We start from the raw sequence: 20,380 nt of genomic DNA, 5'->3' as shown, positions 1-20,380 counted from the left end.
CTCAGAAGAGAGAAGAGCTAATAATGCAGACAGCTCAAAAACACCACAATTAAGTTTTTCCTCTAAGGCTCTCTTCTTCCCACATGTTACTAAGTCAGCCTTATTTTTGAGGGTAGGGCTAGCAATGTCTTAAGGACTGGAGCACCTTCCACTCCCAACCTTTTTTCTCTAGGCTGGAGGATGTTTGGATAAAACTACTGTTCACAGCTTGTGCCAGCTATGCAATTCCAGGATTAGGCCTCAAGCAAGATCTGAGTGGAAAAGTCTGCTGGCTTTTCAGGTGGGCCCTCTCATTGCTTGAATGTGTCCAGAGAAGGGCAACAAAGCCAGTGAGGGGTCTGGAGAACAAGCCCTGTGAGGAGAGGCTGAGGGACCTGGGAGTGTTTAGACTGGAGAAGAGGAGGCTCAGGGGAGACCTTATTGCTCTCTACAACTGCCTGAAGGGAGGTTGCAGGCAGGTGAGGATTGGTCTCTCCTCCCAGGCAACCAGCAGCAGAACAAGAGGACACAGTCTCAAGCTGTGCAGGGGGAAGTTTAGGCTTGAGCTTAGAAAGAAGTTCTTCCCAGAAAGAGAGACTGGCTGTTGGAATGGGCTGCCCAGGGAGGTGGTGGGGTTGATGTCCCTGGAGGTGTTTAAGAAGAGAATGGATGAAGCACTTAGTGCCATGGTCTGGTTGATTAGATAGGGTTGGGTGATCAGTTGGACTTGATCATCTTAGAGGTGTCTTCCAACCTGGTTGATTCTGTGATTCTGTGATTCTGTGATTCCTACCTCATCTTAGTCTTTATGCATTCTTTCACTTTCAGAATATGTACAGGGAAGATTTCAGGACCATGGTTGAAGAGCCTAGGAACAGCAGTGACCCCTCTGCCTTCGCTCACACCGACACCATGAGCGCCATACTGATCACTGCCTATTCAGTTGCCCTTGCTGGAGGCGGGCTTGGGGCCATCATGATGTCATTTGTGCTGGTCAAGATGAACACTCTGTCTGTGACCACTACAGCCATCATTAACCTGGTCGTCGTGCACAGCCTCCTCCTCTTCACAGTGCCCTTCCGCCTGCACTACTACGTCAGCAAGAGGTGGGCATTCAAGATGCCCCTGTGCAAACTGGTGAGCGCCATGGTGCACATCCACATGTACCTGACCTTCCTGTTCTACGTGATCACGCTGGTGATCCGCTGGCTCATCTTCTTTCAGTGGAAGGACAAGGTGGAGTTCTACAGGAAGCTGCACGCCATGGCGGCCAGCGCTGCCGTCTGGCTCTCTGTCATGATCTTTGTGGTGCCGGTCCTGTACTTTGAGTATGGGCGCTCCGGCTCCTACAATGACACAACGTGCTTCAAGTTCCACAAAGAGCTGCAGCAGGAGAGTGTGAAAGCCCTCAACTACTTCATAATTGTAGCTGCTACCTGCATTACTTGTGCCCTCTTGGTCCTGCAGATTTTCATCCTGGTAAAAGTGGCAAGAAAACTTTCCACCTCTCTCTGGTCTCACCAAGAGTTCTGGGCCCAGGTGAAAAACTTGATCTTCATCTGTGTCATCATCATTTGCTTCCTTCCCCATCACCTTTTTAGGGCCTACTACATACAGCATGTGAATGATTTTCACCACTTAGAAAGCTACAATGAAGTTTTTCTGAGTCTGACTGCCCTCAGCTGCCTGGACCTGCTGTCATTCGTGCTGAGTGGGAGCCGCCTCTTTAAGCAAAAGGTGGTCATGCTCCGCAGCAGGTTGTCGTGCTGCTAGCACCAACCTCCTGCAGCATGTGTGCACCTGGACCTGAAGAGCACAGTGCTGGACAGGCATGGCAAACACTCTCCTCAGAGAGTCAGGGTGGCCCCTGAAAACAGCACAACAAACTCAGGCAAGGCTCTCCATACCTCCTCCCTGGGGTGAACCATCTCCAGTGTCTCAGCTGGTAAACTGGAAACTTCCCTCTGAGATGTCCTCATGATGACACCCAGTTGCGGATGCACCTAGAGGAGAGGGAAGAAAGGATATGGGGTCTTCTCTCTTGCTGGGTTTACATCAAGTTTTGTGAAGGTAAAGGCACTAGGAGGAGATTCAAGAGAGTCTTCAAAGCATGTAGAAACACAAACAGAAAACAATTTTTTTATGGAATAAGGAACAGAAATGTAAGAGTCTGTATGATTTTCCACATACATTCCTTCCTTGTTCCCGACATGCTCTCATAAGATATCAGGGAAGTTATTGTTCCTGCTGAGGCCTCTTCTCTGGCTGTAAACACAAGTGTCACTTTCTAAGCAAATTGCATAATGATAGCAGTTCTTTGGAAACAAACCAGCACTAAATAGCTATTTCTTAAAATATTTTCTCCACATCACCTTTTGGAGATGATATCACTGCAGCAGAAAAGAGTTTTATCCTCTTTGCCCCATTATGAAAATATCTCTAACAATAGGAAACACACATTGGTACTGAAATGAACCTTGCAAGTTCAAACAAAAGCCTTTATTTTTATTTGCAGAATTAAAAAAAAACCACACACACACACAAAACCAAAAACAAATGGCAAAGCAAAAAGATTTAACAGTGAGAATCATTTTATTTAGATCATTCAGACAGCAAAAGTCAAACATTTTAGGTCTCCAAGGTAACAATGTTTTCTTTCTTTTTTTTTTTAATCTTCTGTTGCTTTTGTGCAATTCTGAAGTTTATAACTAACTACTCACAGTTATCTTTAGCTTGACATCAATTCCATATATTTAGCACCCTGTACTGATAGAAGAACATTCAAATGTTACTCCTTGGGTTGGAGGGATGGGAAAAGCCAGTGAACTTGGTGTAGCTAAAAGGCTTATTGTATCCTGATGAGGGATTATCAGTTGCTGCCTCTGAAGAAAGAACTTAATTCCACTAGAAAATAGGAAAATTCAGCAAAATAATTCTGTGAAAGACATTTTTGCAGAAAGATCTAAATCCCTGACTGCTGTAACCCAAGACAGCACTAAATAACACCATTCTTCTTCTTCCCATCTGTACAAGGTCGGGATAAAGTATTTTAATCATGTGACAAATTAGAGGTTATCAACTGATCCATTTCTAGCAAGAGTCTCTCTTCGTGATGCTATTGAACTCCACCTTTTCATATTTCTGAATCTTTCCATTCCTTTCTACTTCACCTTCGACATCTCTTGCACATCAGGCAGCAATCAAATTAAAATTGGTTGATCTTGCTGTGCCTGTACAATCTTACTGCTATGCTTGCCACATTTCATCCTACCAAGATGGTTATAGCATTCCACTTCCTCTATAGACTTTCTTCCCTGTGTGCCTTCTTGCTTCAAGCTTCTCTGTTTCTCCCAGGAGGTCTGACCATGAGTAAGTATTTTCAGGTCAGAGGTCTGAATAATGCTATGTAACATCAGAAGTTGGAAATCACTGAAGTTCATAACACAAGTGAGTTGTGGGGATGCTCACATGGCCTGACCTTGGCAGATAGCCTGGATCACAACATCTGCTAAGATACAAATGTGAGAGCTTGCATTATGTGTGTGTCTGAGAGAAAAAACTATGTGAGAAGGTGTTTGCGGCAGAAGAATCATGGTAAAAAGAACCATGACTATCAAACAGAGCAGCAGCAGGGAACTATGATGCCTTTCATAGCATGGAAGATATCAGTCTGAATGTGTTGTTCGCTACTAGTTAGTTATGTGACATTAAGAAAGCAATAAACTGTTCCTGTTGAAATTTGCTTTAAAGCTACATGAATAAATCTGGTTTTCTTTGTGGTGGGAGAGAAGATGGAAGATGGCACAACATTTTAATTTCCTCCCATAGCAGCATCATTGGTAAAAGGAAACAGGTGTGTTCTGTAGGCACTGCATGCCTTTCTAACACTATATTATAACCCTTTGGCCATAATAATGGTGTTAAACAAAATGACTAAGTGCTGAAAATTTTTATCAAGTCCTTCCTTGCAAATATGTATCTAAAGGAAAAGCATTTTGTGTTTGAATTTGGCGAGATATTCAAGAAATAAAAGGTACTTGTACAACAGTATCTCCAAGCTTAGCCAATCTTGTTCATGTACGTCTTAGAATCACAAGCTGTTTAATTCCCAGGGGTTGAAAGGGACCTCCAGAGACCATTGAGTCCAACCCCCTTGCCAAAGCAGGACCAACTAGGGCAAGCCACACAGGAACACATCCAGGTGGGTTTGGAAAGTCTCCAGAGAAGGAGACTCCACAACCTCTCTAGCAGCCTGTTCCAGGGCTCTGTTACCCTTACCATACAGAAGTGTCTCCTTGTGTTGAGGTGGAACCTCCTGTGTTCTAGTCTGTACCTGTTGTTCCTTGTCCTATCATTGGGCACCACCAAACACACTCTGGCACCTTCATCTTGACACCCACCCCTCACGTATTTATAGACATTGATCAGATCCCCTCTCAGCTGCCTCTTCTCCAGACTAAACAGCCTCAGGTCTCTCAGTTTTTCCTCACAGGGGAGATGTTCAAGTCCCACAATCATCCTCACAGCTCTCTGTTGGACTCTCTCAAGCATATCTCTGTCTTTCTTGAATTGGGGAGCCCAAAATTGGTCACAGTGTTTCATGTTTGGTCTCACCAGGGCAGAGTAGAGGGGGAGGATAACCTCCCTAGACCTGCTGGCCACACTTTTCTTAATGCACCCCAGGATGCTGTTGACCCTCTTGGGCACAATGGCACATTGCTGTCCACTAGGACTCCAAGATCTCTATAGGGTGAAAAAAATTTAAAAATCAAATCAAATAAAAAGGATATTTGCTGCTCTTTGATGAAATGACTTTCCAAGACAGATATCATTACTGGATGTAGGCATTTCAGAAAATCGTGGCCATTTTACTGTACCACTGGACTGCATTTTTTACTGGATCATCACCTGAAACACCTAATGGTTTCTCGCATACCACAAAACATGAGCTGTTGTCCCTGTTCTTCTAGCAGGAAAGCTCAGGTGTGTTAACTATCAGTGCAGTGCAACAACACATTGAAAACAGCTGCAAATGTTGGAAGGTAAAGTCAGCCTCACAAGAGTAGCCTTTGTGTTAGAAAACACAATAAGTAATTTGCTCTGTGGATAAATGGTGTGGTTTACCAGGAGTTCACTAAATAAAATGAAATAAACCATCTCTTTCTTTTGTGTTTTTAGCCCCTAAGTTCAAGGAGCTAGAAATTAGATCACTTGCATAATACCTAGCTCTTGTTTTTTGTCATTTTGCAAAATAACTGGAAGCAACTTTGAGAAACAGCTGAAGATTTTAGTCACTGGTTTCACAGTGACTGTGACATATCTCACAAACTGGTGCAAGAGTAGTTGTATATACAAAAGGAGGGAGATTAATCAGATTTCTCTACTTGCTAAATAATCATTCCTGAAGATGCCTCAGGACTTTGAAGTTAAGTTTAGAGAAGAACTCTTCAAAAAGAATAAGAAATGCTTCAAGTACACGATCCCAAAGGCAACTATTGCTGAAATAAAGAAGACAAAACAGAATCTCAAGTCAAAGTCAAGACATAAATACTATTTGCTCTCAAAGTATGGAGAACCTTCTTTCTAGTTTTGTTTGTTTGCTTTAAATTCTAAATATATAGAATGATAGAATCATTCTGATTGCAAGAGACCTTTCAGATCATCAAGTCCAACCCAGCAGTGCCAAGTCACCCCTCAGCACCTCATCTATACATCCTTTAAATACCTCCAGGGTGGTGACTCCACCACTTCCCTGCCCAGCCTGTTCCTCACAACCTTTTCAGTGAAGAAAGTTTTCCTAATATCCAGCCCATCAACCCAGCCTGTCCAGATCCCTCTGCAGAGCCTTACCACCCTCAAGCAGATCAACACTCAATGCAAGCTTGACAGGGTGCTGGGCCATCTCATTTAAACTATATGCTTACTCTGCAAGGTTGGACTAGGTGATCCTTGAGGTCCCTTCCAACCTGGTATTCTATGAATCCATGAATCTACACACTGCTACCCAGGTTAGTTCCATCTGCAATGCTGCCTTCCCCATTTAGATACACAACATTATTGCTAATAATCTGCTCACTACTTCCCTCATGATATGAAATTCTGCAATGTGAAGACCCTCAGAAACTGCTTAAGAGGAGCCAGATAAAAAGAGGAACCTCCCACACATGATATGAACATTGAGAAGACATATGTACAAAAGGACATTTGGTTACATGGTGGCCATAGCCATGACCATGTCATAAAAGTATGCAAACCTCACCAGAGATGCACGTCAGGTCCTTCTGTGTGGTGTGCCAAGAAGAAGGCACCACTTGAAAAGCTTTGCTGGCTGCTCTGTGCTGAGCAAGGAGCACGTAGCACTGTGGCAAATCAACTTTATTGATATGCAGTATGAGTGTCTAGGCAGCTTGAAGTGGATAATGGTGAACCAGATGAATCACTAAATTCTGTGTTCTCTACTTGCATTAAAAAAAAAAAGCAGCTGAGGTGGCTCTGCAGCTTATTGGCATCTTTCTCACTTTTGAATCCCTTGTATTGCAGGTTAGTCATGGAACAGAATTCATTACTCAAGTCATTCAAGAGCTAAAGTATTTATGGCCTCAGCTCAGCTTGGTGCATGGAAAAATAGGACACTCTCAAAGCCAAGAACTAGCAGAGAATCCAAACAGCAGTACTGCAGAGATGCTCCTAGAGTGGATGGGAGGCAATAATTTGTGGGACTGGTCTATGGGAATATGCTTTGTGCAGTTTGCTAAGAATTCAGCTCAGAACTCTGGAATAGACTGTGGATCATACTCAGCTCTGTTTGGAATAGGTGTGGGCTCACCTCAAACTCCCTTCCACTGAATGTTATCAACTGCCAAATGACTGAGGAGGACCTCATCTCTGGGCTGACCACCCCTGCTGCATCATCTGCCTCCACAGCCCATGACACTTCAGAAGACCTCACTGGTACTACCACAAGAGGTGAGAGCCCTCACCTGGATCTCTGTCAGATGAAATTAACCCACACTCTCAGAAGCCTCCACCCACATAGGCCTTACAGACATAGAGCCTTTTGCCACGAGAGTACACAGCCAGCAGACAACCACTAGCTACTCCAGACTCCAAAGCTGACTTCTGTTTTCACCAGAAGGATGAAGGAGCATGGGCAGACCAGGCTGGCCAAACAGAGTGATGTGGGTTGACATCTGAGAAGCATGGCCAAGTCAGCATCCAGCTGGTAAAAATGGAGATGAAGTGACTGTACCCTAGAAATTGAGGTCTCTCTGCCATAGTGAAGGAATTAGAAGCTGATGTATTTTGAGTTTGCATTGATTTTATTATAGATGATTTTTACTGCATGAATTTAATTTCATTAGGGAGCAGAGTTAATTAGCATAGCTGTGTCTCATTACTAATCTAACCCATATATAAGCAGAGTCTCATTAGCTCTGCTATTATCTCCTCTGTATGCAATCTTGTAATAAATAAAGAGGCAATTTACTGTAGCACTGCTCAGATATTCAAGAATATGCTCCTTTCAGGGCTGCTGAGTCGATATTGCACACTTTCATGCATTTTACTTTGTCTTATCAATAACTGACCAAGAAGCAAAATAATTACAAATAGTCACATGTGAAAGTGGAGTTCTTGTTCTGTCCACCACTAACCACAGATTGCAAATCCAAGCTGATGCTTCTTTCGCTGAGCAGTACTAATGTTCAGGCAATTCAATTCTTTGAAAGGCTAAGCCTCCTTGGGTGTTTTAGGAGAGATATGATCCTGGTAATGTAGCAGTGGTGTTTGGAGCATAAACAAGGCTGGTAAACAACAACAGCAAACTTTTCACCTCGAGGAATGTGATATATAGGAAGCAGGAAAATCATAGAATCATTGAATGGCTTGGGTTGGAAGGGACCTCTAAGGTTATCTAGTCCAATTCACCTGCAGCCAGCAGGGACACCCTCCACTAGATCAGGTTGCTCAGAGCCTTATCAAGCCTGACCTCAAGCTTACAAGAAGAGAGGAAAACATGGTAAGTGAAATTAGACAGCAAGCAGTTAGTTCACACAAATAAGTAAAGACAAATAAGTAAAGCTGAGCTGTGAGACAAAAATTAATCTGCAAGAAGAATCTTAGCTGTTCCTTGTTTAACTACACCAAACTGGTTACTGATGGGAATATTTGACTACACAAGGGACATAAAAAAGGGGTAGCAGAGGCATATGGGAAAAACACATCAAGTGAAATACATCACCGTAACAACACCTTCTACAAAAGTGTGTAGGAGTGTGAAACTACTGCAGTTAGTGGCAAAGTAAATGTGAAAAAAAGTTAATAATTATGTTGGCCCAAAGTGGTTTCACATATTTTGGTGTCAGGAATTTGTTGTTGTTCTTGTTTGGCTTTTTGTTTTGTTTTGGCTTTTGGGGGCTAAAACATAAAAAAAACAACCCCATGAGCTGATAAGATAATAGCAAGGACAAAAGCTTGCTCTGGAGGTCAGAATGTGTGTAGGAGCAAGTGGTAATTTAGATTTGTGGAGCAAATGGTAATTGAGATTTGTGCTACTAGATATTCCATATTAATAACTGCTGTGAGTAGGTTACTATATTTAGTAACCAGATTTATTAATTTGAACTTTCAGAAAACTGTGAACACAAAGATGTGGAAGGGAGGTTCACCTCTATGGTATTAAGATAAGTGCAATTCACAGACCCATAGAAAAAAATATATTTTAAGAGATCTCTTAAGAGATTGTAAGATATCTCTCAAGACCACCCCCTGCTCAAAGCATGGTTAAACTCAAGTCAGATGGAGCTGTCCAGGATTGTGTCTAGTTCTGTTTGGAAAACCTTTAGGGACAGAGAATCCAAACATTTTCTCTGGGCTCCTTGCCCACAGCTGCACCACTCACAAGTTATTATTAATATCCTCATAAAATTCCTTCTGGCCCATTCCTCCAGTCTGCTGAGATCCCTCCTAATGGCAGCTTTGATCTCCAGCATACTGCTGCTCCCTGCCATTTGATGTTATCCACAAAAGCTCTCCCATGCTGAGGAGCTTTAATCTTAAATGACTGCCACTTATTTCCATCAGCTCCTCTTCATTGGTGTTTCAATGCCATGTCTGAGCCTCACACCTGAGGTCCTGCCTCACCTGAAATTCCCCATCTTGCAGTGACTGAAGCCTTTGCAATTCACCCTGCTCTGACCTTGCCTTCCTCCACAAACAGTAAGAGAGAGTTTTGCAAATAGAGACAGACACTCATGATAAAATATTAAGTATGGACCTTAATACTTAAGTAGGTCTGGTCTATTTGGATGAAAATTGCACCCTAGGAAGACTTCTTTCTGGATTAATTAATATTTCAGAAAATATTTCTGAATAGACTTCTGAGCAGGGAGCAGCAGACAGGAGAGGTAACCCAAACCTGACCAACAAGGAATGCCATCCCATGTGTGTCATAATCAGTATAAAGCTGAGGGATCAAAAGGGTCAAACTCTTTTCTTCACTGGAGGATTCCAAGGAGGATTCTATCCATTTTTCTGCTTTGATCTGTGTGTTCCTGAATCCAGTTCTATAATCCATCTCCTGAATCCAATTCTTGTCTGCCATTGAGTAAGTCCCAACTTCCACAGTGCTTGACCACAGCATCAGTGGTGACAGTGACATAATTGCCACCAGGAGGATTTAGTTTGATAATAGTTTTCTGTATATTTGTATATCTTTCTTTATTTTGATTACTTTTACTTAGTATCTTTTTGTTATTACTGTTTCATTAAAGCTGGTTTAGGATTGTTTTCCAACTTGTCAGTGTCTGTGCCTTATTTCCTTACTCTTCCACTTTGGGAAGGGCAGGGGATTAATAGCAAGCGTCTGTCCCTTGTCTTGTGGCCAGCCCAGCCCTAACCCTTCACACCTGCCTGTTCAGCTTTATTTTGGTTTACCTTTTCCTTTTTTAAAATGGTTGCGTGCTTCTCAGCTGTCTTACCTAATACTAAGAACTTTTCTACCTCCCTTTTTCTAGTCCTCATCCCTAGGTCTGGGCATTCCCTTCAATGTCTAAACATCTTGGGGGTTTGATTCCTCTCGTTGGGCTCCAGACCCATGGTACTTCTGGCAGTGTGTTCTGTTCATCTCTGGGCCTCAATCTTTCCCTCTGCCCTTTTGAAAAGGGGTGCACTCCTAGCACCGTATTATATGTACACTGAATTTTGTGGCTTTAAGGCTCTTCCTGGACCTGGGTATGTTTGCCTGCTAAATTTTGGATGAAGAGCAACAAGTTTTTAATCTCTGTTCCACCATTAACTTTCTCAGCTAGTGCTCAGAGATTTTCAAGCCAGAGGAAGAGACAGGAGAAGCCTGGAGCTCAGGAACATTGACTGCCCAGTAACCCTTGCATGCACCCATGGAAAGTGAAATAAAGGCACCAGAAGAAAAACTGTCTCTACCCCCAAAGGGAGGTTACTGTATAATCCTAATGGCTCCCTTCTGCTTTTAAAGGTAGTCGATTCCTATCTGAAGCCAAGACTGATTGCCTGTGGTGGGACAGTATTAGAAATGAAGGGATTTGGTCATTGCTCTCAACTCCCTCTCTTCCTGTCTCTTCAACTGACAGCTGAAACATTTAAGTATTCAAATTTCAAGTTTGTGGCATTTTGTGCTCATTTGAGTTTCAGTCACTCAGAAAATTCATACAAGATTTGATAAAGTAACTTCACTGCACTCAGAGAAACAATTTCCTCCTTGTGTCTTCTGCAATAACAAAAGTTTCTCCCATCTTTCACTTCTGGGAACTGCCGGTGGTTGAAAGAAAAGCAATTAAGTTAATCACTTCATTTTAAATGTTCTCCTCTACACCATTCTCTTGTTCTACAGTCTATTTTTGTGACAATGGAGAGATAAGTCCAACAAGACTGTGCTAAACAGTTCATCTGGAACATAGCACATCATTCATTTTCATACAGTCAGCTGAAAGTATATCAATTAGCTGCATGGGTCTTCTATTCTTTAGGGTAGAAATCTTCTTACAATTACATTAATTGCTCAAGTCCTTCAACTGAGAAAACAAAGAAACAGTGAAAACTATTGAATGAATTGATGTAGAGGGTTTGATGATGCTAAGGATCATGATCATTTCAGTGTCAGAGTGTTTAGACTGGTTGCACAGATTCTCTTTGCCATGTGTTGAGAGTATGGGGTATAGACATCCAGCACAGCATTCATTTCATTCCATCCCAGCAAACAGCATGTGCAATGGAAGCACAGAGATTTCCCAATTAGCAGCAGAAATGATCCTATTTTGTCTGCCAAATGCTGAATACGGCCAAATTATTTAGGAATGTGTGCAATCTATATAGGTTTAAGGATATTATCCAATACAGTGAGGTAAAAGCCTTTCTGAATTGCTTTCGGCCATGCTCTCAAGTAGTGGTTCCTCTCCTTTCAGAAATAGTAAAGCTGGACAAAATCTAAATAAGTATAGAGTCTGCTTTCTTGGTCTTTTTTGTTTTCTGGGAAGAAATACCCTTCTGTAAGGAAGCTGTGGTCACTACTTATTATTATCATAGCAATAGAAGTGCTGGCTGGAATAGGAGTCAGAGCAGCTGGGGTCTTCAATATTGTCATTTAAGAGGTCTGCAACCTCCTCCTGTTGGAAAAGGGAAGAACTGGGTGTTTTGGGCCCAAAAGAAACCCAAGACCTAGAAAGACATCCTAGAAAAGATGCTATATTTTTTGTATCTTTGGCAGTCTTTTATTAAATCACTGAGATTCTCTCAGTGGAGGTATTCAAGGCTAGGTTGGATGGGGCTTTGAACAACCTGTTCTAATGGAATGTGGCCCTGCCCATGGCAGGGTCTTAAAAGCAGATCACCTTTAAAGGTCCCATCCAACCCAAACCATTCTGTGAGATTTTGATCTGCTGCTCTCACTCATAAACAGAAAATGAAATGACAACTCTTCCCCGAGTAATGTATGGGTCTGCTGGAACCGCCGGTCTTACCATGGGTGACAGACTCGCCGCCATTCTGTGTAGGTTCATTACTGCTTGCTGCTGGTATCTCTGAAAAAGTCAGCAAAATCTTTTCCAAGGCAGGTGAGAAGGAAGGTATGTTCCAAATATATGGTGATCATCTCTTCTCAAATCCCTTCCAATTAGTCTTGTCTGCACAACGCTTTGCTTCCTAAGACACTTCCGTTGTTGAGTGTGGCAGAACTCCTTTTTCTTTGTTGTATTTTCTTTTGCAGAGAGTGACCATGCTGTGGACAAGGCACTCTGAGAGTGAAAGAGATGGGTTTTGTAGAAACAGGACTTAGGCCATTGTAGTTTTGGAGTTTGCTCTGCTTATGGATTTCTTCCACCGCAGGTTTTCCAAACCTTGGCCCTGTCTTTTCTTCCAAGGACCCAAAGGAAGCAGCTTCTGTGGTGGCATTCACTATCTGAAATATTCAAATTTCAAACTTACTCTTGCTTCTCTGGGCATCTTTGGAAATCCCACAGGAAATTAAATCAGAAAAGGATGGTAGCCTGCAGCATAGATGTTGTATTCAAATCTCTATTTAGGAATTGAAAAATTCTTCTTATTTCACAACCAGTCCAGTTACCATCGCTGAGAACAGCATGAAATATTGCCACCATCCATTGCAGATGCTCTATGTCTTCTATTTCATACTGATATTGAATTTCTTTTCTATCTCAGAATTCATACTACTGATAATTGATTTTTCCCTCCCTCCATTTTTTCTGATTTGCTCTTGGGTTTGGATTCTGCAGAGCTGATCTCTGATAATTCAAGCTCTCAATAGTTCTTTTGTCATTGATACTCCTATTAGATGTGCTTTTTGTGATGTGTGTTTTGATGAAACTGGGTGACCAGCCTCTAGACACCAGAATAATCAAATTCCAAACTAATTTACTGACAAATGCAAACATTTTTCATTTTCAGAGTCCTAGTTTCTGTCTTCTAGCGCTCCCCCTGCAACTCTACCTTGAGGATAAACATTTGCTTTCCTTACAGAAAAATGGAAAACATTTCTCAGTAAAGGTAAGTGTCATTTTTGTGGGAGATGGTCACAAAAACACACCTCTGCCAAACTTCTGAGAGTTTAAAATCAACAGATGTTTGGAAACAATAATCCAAAACCTCAAAAATAACCTCTTCACCCTGCCTTGAAAGCGCCTTTGACACCCTCCATGCTTCTTGTAACTCACTGAAAACTGCCATCAGTGCAACAAGGAGCTTTGTCTTCCTGCATAAGTTAAATAATTTATGTGCTGTTTTTTTTTTTAATATCATTTTAGTTTAATAAATATAAAGCCTTGCCCAGCTTTGTGTGAAGCCAGCACTTGTTGTAAGGATCTAATTCCTGCAGAGACTTACTGATTCTGCATATCATCATAGCCAGATAGCCTCTTCCATCCTGACCAGTAAAGCCTGCAAAACCTTTCAGCTAATCTGCAGCCAAGTGAGTAGAAGATCGGTCTGCAAATCTCATGTCTCTGGCTAAACTTTTTGACCATTTACTGGCTTAAAGTTATTAAATTCTTCATGCTATGTGAATGGGTGGCATTGGCAAATGAAAGGGATTATCCTGCAAGTTCACTAACCATGCAGTATGACTTCCTCCCTTTCCAGTTCCCATGACTCATGTCTAGCAGTATAGGAGTGAGACAGCAACTGCAATCATAGCAGCAGCAAATCATGACACAACTATTTCCTGTCTTGCTCTTGTTTATGATGTTGGCCTATGTCTAGCTCAGTTCTTATAATTAAGTAGCAATAGAGGATTTAATATTAATAAATAACTGAAATTATCAGCAATTATGACCCTGGACTGGAAGTAGCAAGGATTGCAAACCTATCCAGCAACAAAAGGTAGAGCAGTTTTATAGCTGTTCCTAACAGAAAGGAGCTCTTGAGCTTGTGTGTGAAACCTCAATTGCTGTTGTATTGACCAGTAAACATAAAATGTTCTTATGAAGTGACACAAAAAGCAGAGGAAATTGGGCAGAAATTAAGAGATCTAGCCCTGCTTAAAGGAACTCTGCCATAGCTATGCACTTAGCACAGTCAGTGACCCATGCTGTTTCTGCATATCCCAAAAGCCACATTCCTTTTCTCTCAGCTATTGCTGCATTTTCTGTTTCATTTTATCTTCTTAATAATTTAGACTTCCACCTTTCTTCCTTTGTCTTCTTGGTGAACCAAACATTCCCAGTTCTTTCCTTCCTTAAAATGTATTTGTGTTGCTAGTCTTGACCTAGATCTCTGATGTCTTTGTACACATCTGTTTTTCAACCTTTATTCTCATCTCTAGTCAGGGTAAATTATGTGCTGACGATGTAAGAAGCAAAAGCAAGATCTGAAAGTTCATTTGTACAGGCTGATGTGACTCAGTTTCCTTTTGTGTTCAAATGAGAAACTAAGCTGTAGCTGAAGACCTAGATTGCAGAGCTGAGTGGGTTTGGGGGTTTTATTTTAACAGAAAACAAGGAGCTGAAAAGTTAACACACTGAAGAGCTTTAACACACAAGCTTCAAGGACCATTTTGAGGACAAAGTGACTCAGAGATACAAAACATCAATTGAGAAGTTCAGTTTCTGACCTCCAGCAGTGCCAGCACTGCTCTCCCCAGGGTGACAAGAAGATTATTTATGCAACACTTCTGCAGAATTTTTGATATCACTTTGCATCCAAAGAGCTCAGGAGAGACTCAAGAAGACAATAGATTGTGCAGAGCTCTTTGATCTTGTAGCCTGATTTGGAATGCCAGCTGCCCATAGCCACCATTTCAGGAATGCAACTTCTTCATTTCTCTTCTGCATTATTACTTGATGGTTCAAGCTTTGTGGATCACTTCAGGTCTTGTGGACAGAGCACAAGGCTGGAAGCATTTCTCTGCTTTACCCAGAGGCTGTGGATGTAGCTGCATGATGACTATAAGTCATTGAAACCATCAGAGTCTGGTGCCCAGGCTGTTCCCCACCTTCTGTGTGTATCTGTAGAACCAGATGATCATTTTGCCATCCAAACACCACTGCCACCATGTCAGGCAGCAGCTTGTGTGGGATGAAATGATGCAGGAACCACACCTGGTGAGTACCAATACTCATGCAGCTGTTTTCCTTCAGTGCTCTGTCTGCTGGAGCAATGACACACTTGTAACCAAAGCCCATGAGCATATACAGTCTCTAAACCAGCAAATTCTCCCTCCTGTTCTGAACCCTGCTCTAGAGGAGATGGTTGCTTCTCCCACAAAGCTTTCCAACTTTATCCTGAGAATGTCTCACAGATAATGTCTCTTCATTCTTGCTCACCCTCACAACCCTTTCTGTTCTCTCTCTGACTATTAATGCCCTGGGGTTTTGTCTTTGAATATATTTCCTTCTAATACTTCTCTTTCATATCTTATTCTTCCTAATGACTGTACTTAGCAATAGGAGAGAAGCCTCTCAGAGGGACCCATCCTCACATCCAAGTGTCACTGCCCTCTGCATGTCTTTTTTTTTTTTTTTTAAACAGCACGGCCTCTTAAATAGTTTTTCATGTGTGTCTGAACCTCATTTTACTAATATTTAAGCAGCAAATAATGTCCTCTGAATTCTCCAAGATATAATAGCATGTTGGAGTGAAATCTTTTAACTCTGCTAAACATTTTGTTATTCTAGCACATTTAATTATTAAGCATCAAAGAAGTGTAAAGGAAAAGTACATTTATTCATGATGAAAAATCTTCTGCTCAGTTGCAGCTCCTGACTTAATCAGTGGCACTTCTTACTTCCTTAGTAGCAAAACTCAGATGTAGGAAAACTCAGTAACTTGTGGTAGGTGTACAGCTCAGGGACTCACTGCCCATCTGAGCTTTCAGACTGATGAAACAGCAGAAGTGGTCCTGATGAGTAGATCTGTTTGACATGTTTGAGCCAATGATGTTCCCTGACAGCTCAGCAGCTCTTCATAGGTCTTCCTGCATGAATGAAGCAGCACTTGATGCTGAGTATGTGTGATCGCTATCAGAGTGAAGCAAGAAGAGAGGCTTGTGCCTTCCTGTATGTGGGCTGAGAAAATCCACAACCAACCCTGGTCAAACAGTAACATTAAAGGCTCCTTTTCTCACACTGGTTATAGATGCCTGTTATGGATGCATGAAGTGGCAAAGAAGGGGGAAGTCACAAAAATAAGAGATGATAAGGTAAAATGTTAAGTATTTTATATCTAGAAGTAGTGCGAAAATAATCTATTTCTGGGTACTATGTTGGCATCTAGGCTGTAATTAAGCTGTTTGTAACCAAAACAATCAGCTTTATGTGTTCTTTAAAAACTGGTTTGAAATATTAACAACACGCATTAGAAAACGAACTTGTGTCAAGAGCACAAAGTCTTCTTCTTGAAGCTTGAAACTTTCCTTATAGGAAACTTTCTGGGAAGGTGAATTTCTTATGCCTGTTTTAGGAATATTAGTCAGGTATACAATTTAACCATTTAAATCCTTCTATGATAATGTATTTTTAAAGGGAGTGAAGAGAAATATTTATATCAGCCTTGGACACAATGCTTCACTGGCCTTCTAAAGATGCTTTGCCAAGTGCTTCGTAAATAAGACGTTTCTCTGAGTGTGTTCTGCAGCCACTGTCTATGACTTTATAGATGAGTGCAACAGAAGAATTGTCAATTGAAATAAGTTTACTGTTTTCAATTTTCAAAGGAATCAGAGAAAGGTGACGATTTTCTGATTCTTTGTTCTTTCAAAACCATTTGTAAGGTAAAGGCAGATTTCCATCACAAAGTGTGTATGTACCCTGCGTGCTATCCCTGGGTACTTGCACACAAATCTGTATGCACCACCAGGCAACTGAAGAGTCTGCATTTTGCCCACAGTCTAAATAAGATTTCAGCCATATGCAGCTATGTTTACCAAGTGCCAGTAGCGTTCTGTCTTTCATAAGAGTGTTCCTAAATTAATTTTTAACTTTACTTCACTTTTCGTCGTAGAATAGCTCAGGTGGAATTCTGTATCAAAAAGACTCGGAGATGAAGTAAGAAGAAATTGACTTTTCATCTGCAGACCTGTATTTTCAATATGCTCTATGCATCTAGAAACTTGAACTATTACAGCTTTATGGCTGTCCTGCAAGATGCTAAAAAGCTGAGTCAAGTGTTGTCATAAAGTATCCACAAGTTGTAAGTACAACCTCTTCACGTATCAGTATTTTTCTCACCTTCAGTTTTAGCTTTATAATAGGACTGCAGATTTAACTTTAATCCACAAACAGCTGTTGTGTCATTTTGCTGTTTCAAATGGCTGAGTCTGGAGACAAATAATCGAAAAAAAAAATCCCAACAACTCAAATGCAGTTTAGTAAGTTAAAAACTCACCCATAATTATATAAAAATTGGGTTGAACATTGGGAGGTATGGGTTATATAACAGGTATAAGGTTGTATAATGCAGAGGATAGCAAAGAAGCAAAGAATCATAGAAAACATCCATTTGGAAGAGTCCTCAAAGTCCAACCCTCCACCCAGTTTAGGGTCAATCCTAAACCACGTTCCCTAAGTGCCAGGTCCACACACTGCTTAAACACCCCCAGGGATAGTGACTCCAGGGATGGGAACCCTTTCAATGCAGAAATATTTCCTAGCATCCAGCCTGAACCTCCCCGGTGCAGCTTGGAACCATTTCCCCTGGTCCTGTCTCTTGCCACCAAGGAGAAGAGTCTGCCCCCTCCTCACTCCAACCTCCCTTCAGGGAGCTGTAGAGAGCCATGAGGTCTCCTCTCAGCCTCCTCCTCTCCAGACTGATCACCCCCAGCTCCCTCAGATGCTCCTCATAGCCCAGGTGCCCCAGGCCCTTCACCAGCCTCATTGCCCTCCTCTGGACACACTCCAGAACCTCAACGTCCTTCTCATACTGAGGAGCCAAGAACTGAACGTAGTACTCAAGGTGTGGCCAGCACAGTTCAGTAAGATGTCTCTTCTTGCTCTGAAATGAATTTGTGACATTCTGCAGTTAATAAAGTTTTCTGTTTTTAAAAGTCCCATTTTTCAGTTTCAGTAACTTTTGAAAAAGGAGCTAATGAGATGAGTAACAGCAGCTTAACCCAGCAGAACCTTTCCTCCAACGAGACACTGCAGGACACCTCTGAGAGTCTCCGCACCATTCTCATAACCCTGTACCTCATCGACCTGGCTGGTGGCACCCTCGGGGTCATCATGATGTCCCATCAGTTGTTCCAAAGGAGATCACAGTCTGTGATGACCATTATCATCAGCAGCCTCCTGGTGCTGCACATGTTGCTGCTCCTCAGCATCCCCTTCCGCCTGAGCTATTACATTTTAAGGGAATGGAGGTTTGGCTGGCTGGCCTGCCAGCTGACAAGTGCCATCATCTACATCCACATGTACATCACCTTCACCTTCTACGTGGCCATCATCACCATACGCCTCTTGCGACTCGAGTTTAAGAAAAGCTGCACCACAGCCTGGGTGGCTGCTGTCTGGCTGCTGGGAGCACTGGTGATCACTCCTGTTTTTCTCTCCTACTACGGTGCCTCGAACTCATACCACTCCTCCCAATGCTTTCAGTTCCACAAGGAGATGGAAAAGGTGGTCATGGTGACCATAAACTACTGCTTGGTTGGGATTTTGGTGTCAGTTTGTGCTGTGCTCACTGTAATCCAGCTGTCTGTGATCTATAGGCTGGCTGTGAAGTACTGGCCAGACATCAATTCCCATGTGGAATTCAGGGCTCAGGCAAAGAGTTTCTTCTTCATCTTAGTAACACTGGTGTACTTCATTCCTCATCATGTGTTCCGAGTGTATTACATCCAAAACCGCCACCTGGACAAAGACCATGAACTCCTGCCATACAATGAAATTTTTTTAGCTTTAACAACGATGTGCTGCTTGGACATGTTGTGCTTCACAGCAGGAATAGCCCACTGAACTGTGAGCTACCAGCAAACCCAGCTGCTGGCTGTCACCACTGGCTTTTGGCATAAAAAAAACCCACGTTGGGACTTTGCTGAGCTAGGGAGACTGCTGAGCATCCGGCATGCCTGTATAGGTCGGTAGTGTTGTTTGGCTTTTACAGACCAATAAGATCCATCTTGCAGAACTTGCTGGTTTTTATCTCCCCTCTTGAAAGCAGAAACATGAGCCTTACTTTAGTCTGTGATCATGAGTCACACCCTGAAGCTTCATGAAGATTTTCCTTCTTTAATAATTACAACACAATATCCATTCCTTTCTACTTTTTCCTCAGAGTGCCTCAGTAGCAGCAACCTACCTTGGCCTCTCTGTAAGTCTAACAACTTCTGGCAATTGTGATACTGAAGGACAGGGACGCAAGAAAAATTCTTTCACAGGATTTTTGTACCAGTGATTTTAGATACCAAGGACACAAACTCTATTAAAATGTAAATTATTCAAGGCATGAATCAGGATATGAATGAAATATCATGTGGCATATTTCAGCAGAATCCTCCTTATACAAAGTGTATATTAACTTGAACTCCATCTAAACAGTCAGCGCTGCCACAGCTTCACCTCTACTTGCTCCAAAACCACATGCAACTCACTGAATTGTGGTAATCATGTATTTAGAGTGAGTGAGATCAGAATAGGCCACAGGTTTCAAAACTTCTGCCTTACTTCACTCTGCCATAGGTCTGGATCTATGGCTGTTATCCCTTAGGCCCATTGTAGCCAAATACATACAAATTACTCTGATCCCATAACTGGATCTGGAGTTCAACTTGAGGGGTCTGGTCCTTTACTGAAGGATCAGCTGCTCTCTAAGGAAGGGAAATACTTTATCAGCCTTCAAAAACCATTTGATTTCTGGTCATTTTCAGTTGCCTGTTGATTTATTATCAGCTGCAATATGTTTTTCCATTCACACATGTAACTAAGCAAAACTAGAATAAACTAACTAAGCTGTGCTTAAATCAGTTCCACATATGCTTCTGTGGTGTACAGAAACTTGTGCTGGAGTTTGTATTTTCTCCATTAGACTTTTATATTCTTTGGGAACCACATCCCTTCTGGGAATCTCTGGTTTATCTTCATTATGCAAAAAGTTTTTTTCATGATTGCATTCCATCTGTCCTGGTCAGCACAGAAGGTCTCTAACCCTTCTGACAAAGGCCCCAATCTCATTTGCTGCACCCCAGCAGCCTCCAGCCAGATTTCTCCTACCACAGGCTCCCAGGAATCACACAAGGGTATGCTTCCTCCTTCATAGCCCCATAAATTGCCATAATTTTGAGTCTGGCAATCTTTGCTGCAGAAGTGTTATGATCCCTCTATTTAACCAGGTCAAAACTTGGTATGGGAGATAATAAATGATTTCCTGCTTGCTGTTTGCTTTTTTTCTCTTTCCTTCATCTATTAAATTGTCTGTGTCTCAACTC

General features: G+C 42.0%; 2 protein-coding genes across 2 annotated transcripts; both read left to right on the top strand.

Annotated features, from left to right (window-relative positions):
• Positions 1-810: 810 nt before the first annotated feature.
• LOC128970057 (probable G-protein coupled receptor 141) lies at positions 811-1,752 on the top strand. Its single transcript, XM_054385079.1, has one exon. It carries the CDS (start codon positions 811-813, stop codon positions 1,750-1,752), a length of 942 nt encoding a protein of 313 aa, XP_054241054.1.
• Positions 1,753-18,047: 16,295 nt separating this feature from the next.
• LOC128970128 (probable G-protein coupled receptor 141) lies at positions 18,048-18,911 on the top strand. The gene has a single exon (XM_054385154.1). The coding sequence runs from the start codon at positions 18,048-18,050 to the stop codon at positions 18,909-18,911; it is 864 nt and encodes a 287-aa protein (XP_054241129.1).
• Positions 18,912-20,380: the final 1,469 nt, after the last annotated feature.

The sequence above is a fragment of the Indicator indicator genome, chromosome 11 (assembly GCF_027791375.1).
Source record: "Indicator indicator isolate 239-I01 chromosome 11, UM_Iind_1.1, whole genome shotgun sequence".
Taxonomy (NCBI): domain Eukaryota; kingdom Metazoa; phylum Chordata; class Aves; order Piciformes; family Indicatoridae; genus Indicator; species Indicator indicator.
The sequence above is the reverse complement of the archived record's forward strand: the minus strand, read 5'-3'. Positions and strand labels throughout refer to the sequence as shown.